The following is an 11871-nucleotide window of genomic DNA, read 5'->3' as shown; positions in this document are numbered from 1 at the left end:
CCCCCCCCCACGGTAGTGCTACCCCACTCCCCTCCCGCCCTGGTCTCCTTCCGTTAGGGTGACCAGATAGCAAGTATGAAAAATCAGGACAGAGTGTGGGGGGCTAATAGGCACCTATATAAGAAAAATTCCCAAATATCGGGACTGCCCCTATAAAATCAGGACATCTGATCACCCCACCTCCCCTTGGGAATAGCAGCAACTTGGAGCTGGTGTCACAGGTGACCAGCGAAGGGAAAAACATTTGGCCTCTTTATCTCCTCTTCTCTTCTGTAACGAAGATCTGGTTTCATTTATTTATTTTAACTCCCCCCGTCATTGTTCTTTGCCCCCCATGATCATTAGAGAACTAGTGAAATGGCGACATCGCCAGAGCTAGGAGCGTGAAGGTTGAGCAATGGGAAGGGGCTTTTAAACTGCCTGCTTTAAAATTCTTTAATTTTGATTCTTCAGTGACTAACATTATTTATGGGAAGTCTTAGCTAAATTTCCAACATTGGTTTTAACTGAGAGATGTTAGTACTGAGAATCATCCATAACTCTCAGAGTAACTCCAGCAAAACTAGGAAAGACTAGGCTTGACATTTGCTGATATATCTAAAGTAAAACAAGCAAGGGGGTGGGGAGGAAACCTACAGGCCTTCTAAGGCACAGGACTAATATTTTAATTAGTTCTTTATAGGTTACCTTTTATGACACACAATTTAAAAATAGTAGTTGAGTCTGAATGTGCTTGCAAATTACACTAAGATTACTATTACTGCAAGAATGACTTACTTTGTACACTTGACTGTGTTCCATGTGTAGTCAATTTCACGGTTTCTTCTTGTTTTGGGTCTTTCGCATTGCAGTGGAAGAGAGAAATTTTTGCTGCTTATAAAACCTCAAAAATTAAATGTTTAACACCCAAAATTCCTTTAAGTGTTTTTTAAAAATTGATTGTTTTTCAGGTTGATTATGTAACTTTATTAATGGTTGTCCAGTAGAGGAGTGATGATATTAACATTTTGCAGTCCTGGTTTTTGCGTTTATATAGTTAAATCTATTCAGGGGAAATTTTGAAAAAGATAGGATCCTTTTTAAAGGGGTTGTCAAATTATGGGCTGGTGAACCTTCAGTGTTGCCCTTTCAATTTACATCTGACTAGTTCATTTTTTTCTTTATACAAGATAAGCATTGGCTCCCATTAAATACTTTTTATAGTTTATTCTTGATCTATGATTTGTATTTAAAGGTGCAATATTATGGTTATGAAAGCTTCAGTAGATGATGATGATTCAGGATGGGAGCTCAATATACCTGACAAGATGGAAAAGGGTAATACAAACTGGATCGATATTACCCAGGAATTTGAAGAGGCCTGTAGAGGTAAGTTGTACTGCTCAGACTCTTAAGGAGTCAAATTTTTAAGAAGACCAAACATAATTCTTGAAGTTGCCTTCTAGTCTAAGGCTCCACTCCTGCAGTGAGCTCAGTATGGGTAGACTCCATTCACTTATTGGAAGTATGCAGATTCAGGAGCCTGCCTGTGTATAGTAGGATTGAGGTCCATGAGATTAGCAACCCTCCTCAGAAGGTATAAACCTCCTTCTTTGTTTCAGGGTGCTTTCCTCCTTATCGTTTTTCTCATTCTATTGTTAATCATATTTTCCCCTATCCCTACTCTGATGGGAAATCTTGTTTATCCATACTGGACCTGCCTCCTGTTTTCCTGGAACCGCCAAATTTATCTGGATTGAACACAGCCCTATATACTAGCAATTGACTGTCCAATGCTGATTTTTATTTATTTCTGCACTTGAATCAAAACTGATAAGTTTCTCATGAGAGGTAATATGTTTAGGTTATTGAGAGACAAATACCTTCAGTTACTGTCAAGATTGCTACTCTGTGTTAATTTGCCTTGTGCGTAATTTTTAAACTGACCCTTGCTGCAGTATTAAATCAAAAATAACTTTCCACCAGTATGTTACACACACTATTTTGCATGCATCATCTGAGGATCCCCCTTATATTAATCTACAAGGGGGCTCCCCCAGATGCTGTCGTAGAGCAATTTTAAATTCCCTTTGAATTGTTGGAATGGCATAAAGGGGGTGCCTTGGGTGATGGCACTGAGCAGTTGGTGTCACATTTCATGGTAACTGTCCTTGTATTCCCTCTCTTAGTGCATCAAGGCTACTCTCAGCCATCACTTCTCTTGGGAGGATACTCATGTCTTTTTCCCTCCTGATTGGGATGTTAGGGCTGTACAGCTCCCTGATTTACACTCATATATTCCCAGCAAGCCAGACTGCCTAAACAGGCCAGCATCTGTGCTTTGCTTTCTCTTCAATGACTAGGCATAGTGTAATTGGCAGCAGTTACAAGTTACCACCAGTTCTTTCTAAGCAAGCACATTTATATTTAAGGTAAAACCATTACAGTACAAACATATTAAAAATAATATAAGAACCTACATGCATGCTAAAAAGCTTACCAGAAGTCACCCCAACTCCACCCTCAGGCTCTCGTAGGTCAGTCTTGGAAAACCCACAACTGGGTTTTCTCCATGATTACAAGTTTGTAATTGTCTGAGTATGTCTACACTATGAGATTATTCCGATTTTACATAAACCAGTTTTGTAAAACAGATTGTGTAAAGTCGAGTGCATGCGGCTACACTAAGCATATTAATTCGGCGGTGTGTGTCCATGTACCGAGGCTAGCGTCGATTTTCGGAGCGTTGCACTATGGGTAGCTATCCCATAGTTCCCGCAGTGTCCCCCGCCCCTTGGAATTCTGGGTTGAGATCCCAATGCAAAAACAGTGTCGCAGGTGATTCTGGGTAAATGTCGTCACTCAATCCTTCCTCCATGAAAGCAACAGAAGACAATCATTTCGCGCCCTTTTTGCCTGGATTGCACTGGCAGACACCATAGCATGGCAACCATGAAGCCCATTTTGCCTTTTGTCACTTTCACCGTATGTGTACTGGATGCTGCTGACGGATGCGATACTGCAGTGCTACACAGCAGCATTCATCTGCCTTTGCAAGGTAGCAGAGACGGTTACCATCCCAATTGCACCATCTGCCATTGTAAATTGGTGATGAGATGACGATTATCAGTCGTTTTGTACCATCTGCTGCTGTCATGGGTCCTCCTGGCTGCCCTCGCTGAGGTCGCGCAGGGGCGCATGGACAAAAATGGGAATGACTCCTCTGCTCATTCCCTTCTTCATGTTTTGTCAGTCCTGCCTAGAATATGGGGCAAGTGTACTAGAGAACCAGAGAGCACACTGCTCCATGTCAGAGCCCCAGAGATCCCGGAGAAGTGATGAGCTGCATGCCATTCTAGGGGTTGCCCCTGCAACAACCTCACCCATTGCTTCCCTCCTCCCCCAACCCTCCTGGGCTGCCGTGGCACTGTTTCCCCATTTGTGTGATGAAGTAATAAGGAATGCAGGAATAAGAAACACTGACTTTTTAGTGATATAAAATGAGGGAGAGGAAGCCTCCAGCTGCTATAATAGTCCAGGTAGGACATTAAAGGGTAGGGGAGAAGAGGGGCGCAGCCTCCCACTGCAGTGATAGTCCAGGCAGTACAGAATCTTTTCTTTAGACATGAAAGAGGGGGACTGATAGAGCTCAGTCTCCAGTTGCTATGATGAGGACGGTTACCAGCCGTTTTGTACCATCTGCTGGAATGACCGGGAGTCATTCCCATTTTTACCCAGGCACCCCCGGCCAACCTCTGAGGCCAGCCAGGAGCACTCAAGGGCTGATGATGATGATGGATAGCAGTCATATTGTACCGTCTGCCACCGGGAAGGAGATGCTGGTGTTCAGCGCTGCAGCATCCTGTCTGCCAGCAGCATGCAGTAGACATAGGGTGACATTGAAAAAAGAAACATTTTTTTTCCTTTTTTTTTCGGGGGAGGGGGGGTGTAAGTTGATGACATATACCCTGAAACACCCGAGAAAATTGTTTTTGACCCTTCAGGCATTGGGAGCTCAGCCAAGAATGCAAATGCTTTTCGGAGACTGGAGACTGTGGGATAGCTGGAGTCCTCAGTACCCCCTCCCTCCCTCCCTCCATGAGCGTCCATTTGATTCTTTGGCTTTCTGTTACACTTGTCCCACAGCACTGTGCTGTGGACTCTGTGTCATAGCCTGGAGACTTTTTCAAATGCATTGGCATTTCGTCTTCTGTAACAGAGCTCTGAAAGAACAGATTTGTGTCCGCATACAGTGATCAGATCCAGTATCTCCCGTACAGTCTGTGCTGGAGCTCTTTTTGGATTTGAGACTGCATTGCCACCCGTGCTGATCAGAGCTCCACGCTGGGCAAATAGGAAACGAAATTCAAAAGTTCGCGGGCTTTTCCTATCTACCTGGCCAGTGCATCCGAGTTCAGATTGCTTTCCAGAGCGGTCACAATGGTGCACTGTGGGATACCGCCCAGAGGCCAATACTGTCAATTTGTGGCCACACTAACCCTAATCCGACATGGCAATATGGATTTCAGCCCTACTGTCCTCATCGGGGAGGAGTACAGAAATCAGTTTAAAGAGCTCTTTATATCGATATAAAGGGCTTTGTTGTGTGGACGAGTGCAGGGTTAAATCGGTTTAATGCTGCCAAATTCGGTTTAAACACGTAATGTAGACCAGGCCTCTGACTCCTAACCAACAGGTCAGCCTGTTTCTTTATACAGCTCAGGCCTTTGATCTCCAACCTCTGGGAACAGATAATCAGCAATCATCTTCTCTTCAGGGTGTATGAGTTTTTGTATAACCAAAGGTAGGAATGTACATTAACCTCTCCTTAGGCGTTTCTCTGGAAATGCACTTACTTTCCTCACAGTCCATTTTTGTCTGGCACATTTTCAATATAGTCCATGGGACTCCCAGATCTCACATCACATCTGTTCCTTAGAGAAGTTACGTACAATCCTGACCACAATTATATATGAACTTTGCATTTAATGCAATGGATCCCAAAGATACTGCAGGAAATTACCATATCGGTCATTGGCACTTCCCAGGGAAACCCTGGTTCTGAGACACCTCGCTACCACCTGTCCTTAGTGTGTGGAAGTCTTGTCTGTGCCTTCTGTAGTTCAGCTCCCTGATTCCATTGGCCTCTGGCAACACAAAGCACTATGCTCCAAGTCTCCACAGGCCTTGCTGTCTCTGTACAGGTTAGAGAGAGCCACACACCAACCCCCAAGTCCTACAAGCATTCCTCTGGAGTGCCCAGCTCCAGTTTCACTGAATATTCACAGAACTGTCAGAATCTGTGCTTCCAAAGGAATAGCGTGCACCAGCTTACAAGATTCCCAGCATTTTCAGTTAAGGATGGCTGAGATCCCCTTTTCATAAAATCAGTCTTACTGATCGAAAGATTGAAAGATGCCAGAATGCCTCTGCTCCCACAGATAGACCAGACCTTTGACCTTCACCTGAAAACAGGATTTTCCCATCTCTCTCACACTGTTTACCTCTTCTTGTTAGTTTTCTTCTGGAGACTCTGCCAGATCTTCATTAGCATTTGCCTCTGTGTGCTAATACAGCAGAGAATCCTGTGGCACCTTATAGACTTAACAGACGTTTTGGAGCATGAGCTTTCGTGGGTGAATACGGAAGCTCATGCTCCAGAACATCTGTTAGTCTATAAGGTGCCACAGGAATCTCTGCTGCTTTTGCAGATCCAGACTAACACGGCTACCCCTCTGATACTGTGTGCTAATAGATTTCTACTGTGAGATATACAATGGTTCACTAGGGAGATGATGTCTCCTATCTCCTGTCAGAGAAGTTTGTCTCTAGGCACACTACCTTCGAGTGTCCTGCCTTTAGCTGGAAGGTCTAGAGACATGATTTTCAACACATATACCTAAGTCCTTTTATTTTTTCTATACATATATCTCACAATGATTATGATGACCTGTGTGATATAGGTTTTTGTTGGCAACCTTACATCACGTTCTTTTGGTGAATCTAGGGAACACATCTATCCCTGTGTCCTCTGCTAGTTGCATTAAGAGATCTTTGGGTCATGCTGTCACATTTGGCATTATATTTTGTCTTCAGCATCATTATATACGTCCAAAGATAAGCATACATTGTTGCTCTTTCTTCTGTATCTTGTTTTTCTTTTGTAGTGTAAAACCTGTTTAGCCCGTCGAGCAAGCTGTTTGGTTAAATATCCATGATGAACTGCTTTAGAGTAATATCCAAATTAATGATTTGTCCTGTTGTGTTCCTTTTAGAATTGAAGTTGGGAGAACTGCTTCATGACAAGCTGTGAGTATGCCACAGGGATAATTTTTGAGATGGAAGTAATATGTATTGGTATTTAGTGACCAACAAGATACTTAGCCTTTCTGATTTTGTCCTTATATGGTATCTTTTTGTACTTGTCCTTTTTGTAGGTGTGCTTTTTGATTTTTCTGGTCATTAAAGAGCTCCTGATGGAGCCATATTGGCCTCTTACTAGTTTTCCTATTTTCCCTTTGCATCAGAATAGTTTGCTGTTGTGCCTTTAATATTGTCTACTGGAGAAACTGACAGTTCTTCTGAAGTACTCTTTCCCTTAGACTTTCTTCCCATGGACCTTACTCAGCAATTCTGAGTTTGTTAAAGCCTGATTTTTTTTTTAATTATTATTTTTTAGTTGTCTTTATTCTGCTGCTCTCACTCCTTAGATTTCATTATTCTATGAAAACGATCATTTAAAGTGTCGCTGTAATTTTAGGATAAATAATGGATAATATATAGTGTAAGGATGACAGGAATAAGGTTTGGATTCAGCAAAGCACTTGAACATGTTCTTAGAGTCCATTGATTTCAGAATCACTTCCATGAAACTTTTAACCATCTGAGTATTTTTAACTTGTCAGAAAAATATTTTTCAGGTGTTAATGTTATGTTAACAAAGACAACATTATTAGTAAAATGTATATAAGATGCTTCAAAAATATATTTGTACAAAAATTATATATCAAATCATTAATGTCAGTAGCAATTAAGCACATGCTTTTAAATGGCTTCCTGAATAAGGATGCTTTCCTGAATCAGCCTACATTTTGCAGCAGTATTTTGTGTGGTTTCTACTTTATGAAAGCTGTGCACCAGGCTTGCTGAGTAGGTTATATGCCAAAGTAGAGGCCTTGTCTGTCATTTTCCATATACCAGCTTTAACCTGAATGTTATGTTACATTTATTAGCTGTATGAACCCCACTATGACAGCAACAGAATATAGTGTCAGAAACTGGATTGTTTCTGCATGATTTTTATTAAACTGTTTGAAAACAAAAATGAGGCTTAAAACGTGAGTTCTGTATTTCTTGTTTGTTGGGGTAAAAATGTAAATATTTTCTCTGGTTGTGGCATAATCGAGCAGTTTGTTTTAGTTAAAATCAATTAAAGCTATCAGATATGCATAAATTTTGGTCTCTTTAAAAGGATGATATGTATTATGAGATCTGTGTGTGTGTAGATACATACACATAGGCACAGATACTTAATAATTGGATATTTGGCTAGAGAAGTGCTCTTTAGTTTAAAATAAAGCCCAGGATTTTCAAGAGGACTTGAGACTCCATAAAAATTGGCTACTTACAAGGTTCCTCAGGTTGGGCACCTAACGTCAACTGTCACTCTTGACAATCTTTGCCAGTGTGTTGACAATTGCAAGCTCAAAACACATCACTTGTCAGTGTCTCAGTATTTAGTAGTTTTTGGTACTGATGCCTGATGATAGTGTGTGGAATCCATTGCTTTGTGCAAATTAAATGATTGTAGACTTAGTGTTTGTTGCTTTTCATTGTTGTCCTTAGTTTTGGTCTTTTTGAAGCTATGTCTGCTATTGAAATGATGGACCCCAAGATGGATGCTGGCATGATTGGAAACCAAGTTAATCGAAAGGTTCTTAACTTTGAGCAAGCTATCAAGGTTGGTGTCCCTTCCTTCTCTCCCTTTCTCCTTTTTAGTGGCTGTTAATGCTGTGTTTTGTTTTTTTGTTTTGTTTTTGTTTTTAAACAGAGTTTTAGTAAATCATAGCTATACATAACTTCAACAATCACTTCAGTGACCTATGTAAACTGAATATTTCAACATTTAGTAGAGAACTTGTATTATATTTTCCCTTCAGATATTTTCAGAAGAAATAACATGCCTTAGAATTTGAAGCCCTATTCAGCTTCAGAATAAGTACAGTACAGATAACTGCAATATAAGTTTCCCCATGCTTCCCAAATGTATACTTCTGAGATGAAGATTTACTAGATTATCTAGTCCTTTCTGCTGAAAGGCTATTTCCATCTCCTTGCCCATTTAGTACATGGTTTCTCTACTGATATTGTAAATTGATGCTGGATTTGATAATGTGGATTCCTGTTCACTAAGAACTGGACAGAGGCCAAGTAATTTAACAAAGGCCATGGAGCAGCAGTCTAATGATGACCTTTCACTACTGATGTCCTCAAATTGAACTGATGAAGTAAAATTGAAAGGTTCTGCATCCGTCTTGAGGTATCCAGTCACCATAGTTAGATATGAAAAAACAAACATTTTGAAAGAGTCAAAAGAGAAGCATCTCTAAAAATACCTTCCTGATTTTTCAAAACATGGATTTGGGTGCATTGAACAAATGATACCTTACCAGTTAGGAAGCCATCTTTTAGGCTTTGATCCTGCGGTCAATGACTCTCTCTCTGCAGGCATTTGCGCACATGAAGTTTCTTGTACGGCTGGCCCTTGGTTATTAATCCAGTGTTTGCATCTATGGTACATTATTTTTGAATGTTAGTTTAACCAGTTTTATGAGTTTTACAGGCTACTTAATGATGCTAGAATGAAACTGCTGAGATATATTTGTTTATTTCTACCTGTCAGTGTGAGTTTTTGTAATGTGCTCATCACCATGGTATCTACTGCAAAAATCTTCAGAATTCCAAAGGTGTAGTTACCACAGTCATAGACCATTTTTGTAAATTTCATGGTCATAGTATTTTAAAAATCTTGAATTTCATTATTTCAGATGTTTAAATCTCAAATTTCACAGGGTTGTAACAAAGCATGAATATTTGTTGAAAAAATGACAAAATACAAATGTAAAACCCTTAGGTCAGCATTTCTGAAACTGGGGGTCCTGATTCAAAAGGGGGTTGCAAAACTATTGTGTGTGGGGGGCGAGGGGGACGTGTCATGGTATTTCCACCATTACTTCTGTGTTGCCTTCAGAACTGGGTAGCTGGAGGACAGCAGCTGCTGGATGGATGCCATGCTCTGAAAGCAGCATCGCCACCAGGAGCAGCGCAGCCTTCAGAGCTGGATTCCCGGCCAGCAGCTGCTGTTCTCGGGCTACCCAGCTCTGAAGGCAGTGCCAACAGGAGCAGTAGCACAGAAATAAGGGTGGCAATACCATATTATGCAACACTTACTTCTGGCTGCTGCTGGCCGTGGCACTGCATTCAGACCCGGGTGCCTGGCCAGCAGCTGCCTCTCTCTGGCCACCCAGCTCTGAAGGCAGCACAGGGCAGCAATAGTTTGGCCCCTTTACAATAGGCTTGAGACCCCCTTTTGGGTCAGGATCCCCAGTTTGAGAAATGCTGTGTACATGTGTATATACTTTTACCCTAAGTACACAAAAGGCCAGATTTCACGGGGGGAGACTAGATTTCATGGTCTGTGACCTGTTTTTCATGGCTGTGAATTTAGTAGGCCCTAGTCATGAAGCTGATCAGCAAAACCAACCAAATAAAATATCATAGTCAATGAAATTTTAAAATTAAATTATTATTGTATTCTTTAAAATTCCCTTTCTGCTGTGCAAAGAATGTCACATCTATTGTTTGTATAATCTGTTTCTTCCACGTTTGTTTTTCTTTTAAGGATGGCATCATTAAAATTAAAGATCTATCTTTACCGCAGCTGATAGGGATAATGGATACTTGTTTTTGCTGCTTGGTAAGAATTTGTTCCTTTTAATGCTGTTTTAATACTTTTCAAAACTGGAGTTTAAGTGATTAAGAAAAAGATGTAGGTTTCCTTGGTAAGGAAGGATTTTAGGTAAATTGATTCATTGAGCAGAGACATACTTACATACTGTATGTTTAAATTTCCTGTAACAATTAGTAGTTGGAGTGATACAACTGATGCTAATACAATTAGTAGTTGGAGTTCAGTAATCAGGGTCTCAAGAAACTTTGTGCTCTGAAATACCCATTAGTTTAAAAAAAAAAATTGATATTTTGACTATGATGTACTAGAGAGAGATTATAGAATCTTATTTAAATTTAAAATAGAAATCTGATCAAATTCTATATATTTTCACTGTGGATTCTCTACAATACAGATCTTTATATGCATAAGTGGTTATAAAGATGTGTTAAAGGAGATATGCAAATTTATTTTTAATTGAATATGTAAACATATGTGCTGAATGCCACAAAATAATTTTTAAAGGTACATTGGGCATGTTGCAAACCAAAACACTGCTATATTTCATAGTCTGAAGATATTGAAGGACATGCCTAGATTACTGAAGCTTTCTTTCTGTTCTCATTTACATCAGTTTCATGTTATACCAGGATGTCGTGGAAAGGAGGCTATGTTTAGACTTGAAATTGTAGAATACTAATATATATTAGCAGCAAACTACAGTTGTGACTACTTGAGTAACGGAACATTAGAGGAATACATGTATAGTATGCAATTCATGTCCAGTGGGAAGCTTACTTCCATATTCCTTGGACTGGGAACTTTGTAGAGGTAGCTTGTTACTTGTTCAAGTAGGGTGGTGCATAATATTTTAGTTTGTGTCCCCTTTCCTTCCTTTGGTCCCCCACCTCCGCCTCCCTAGCCAACAAATAAAGAGATGTTGATGAGTGTCAGATATCCTCATTTGATCCTTTTTGCTGGATGGAAGGTAGGCACGTTATGGAGTCTATTTGAGGACTGATTTAGACGGGGTAAAATAAAAAAGGAATGGGAATTTAAAAAAAAATGCAGACTCAAAAATATGGTATATACTTTTATTTTCTTTCTAGATAACATGGTTGGAAGGTCATTCCTTGGCACAAACAGTGTTTACTTGCCTATATATACATAATCCAGACTTCATAGAAGATCCTGCCATGAAGGCTTTTGCTCTGGGGATCCTAAAAATCTGTGATATTGCCAGAGAAAAAGTAAATAAAGCTGCAGTTTTTGAAGAGGTATGTTTCAGTATGACCTGTGATTACAATACGTACAGCACCATAATTATACATGGTGCTTTACAGAAATAAAAAAATGACTTGAAGAGTGGTTTGACTACATTATTGTAGAATGGTCTGGGAGAGAGGTTACTTTTCTTGAACAAAATATCACTGAGCACCTAACTTCTCTTAAACTTTTTCTTGACTTCATTATTTGCTTTCTATTTTGTAGAATACATGACTGAGCAAATAAGAGTGCTTTTATTCATAAACAGCCTATATATGAACAGAAAACATGGCATACGTCAGTAGAAAATTATTAATGCAGGGATGGAGATAGGTCTTATTGCCTGCTATTGAAACCAAGTGTATTTGATCATCAGGGTTTTTTTTTGTTCAGCTTTGAATTTTCTGGCCAGGATAAAGAGGCAATGTGTCGTCGTCCCCCCNCCCCAGCCTGCTGCCCAGTGCCTATGTCACTGCCCTATCCTACCCCTCCATGCCACACCACACCCCCACCTCGTTGCCTGTGTCATTGTCCTACCCGTACCTCACACAGCCCCCAGTCTGCTGCCCAGTGCCTGTGTCACTGCCCTGTCCTACCCCCCTGTGCCACACCACACCCCCACCTCAGTGCCTGTGTCATTGTCCTACCTGTACCCCACACAGCCCCCAGCCTGCTGC

The 11871-nt window shown here is 40.6% G+C and overlaps 1 protein-coding gene across 2 annotated transcripts in view; it reads left to right on the top strand.

Moving 5' to 3' along the window:
• The window catches only part of NAA35 (N-alpha-acetyltransferase 35, NatC auxiliary subunit), a 43167-nt gene that overhangs the window by 476 nt on the left and 30820 nt on the right, over positions 1-11871 (top strand). For both annotated transcript variants that reach the window (XM_032771150.2, XM_032771149.2), the window contains exons 2-6: positions 1235-1368; positions 6255-6288; positions 7825-7939; positions 9881-9955; positions 11038-11205. In XM_032771150.2, the coding sequence (XP_032627041.1) occupies positions 1245-1368; positions 6255-6288; positions 7825-7939; positions 9881-9955; positions 11038-11205 (516 nt within the window). In that variant the 5' untranslated portion in view covers positions 1235-1244. The remainder of the gene's footprint in view (positions 1-1234; positions 1369-6254; positions 6289-7824; positions 7940-9880; positions 9956-11037; positions 11206-11871) is intronic.

This window comes from Chelonoidis abingdonii, chromosome 6 (genome assembly GCF_003597395.2).
Source record: "Chelonoidis abingdonii isolate Lonesome George chromosome 6, CheloAbing_2.0, whole genome shotgun sequence".
Taxonomy (NCBI): domain Eukaryota; kingdom Metazoa; phylum Chordata; order Testudines; family Testudinidae; genus Chelonoidis; species Chelonoidis abingdonii.
This window is presented reverse-complemented; position numbering and strand designations above follow the sequence as displayed.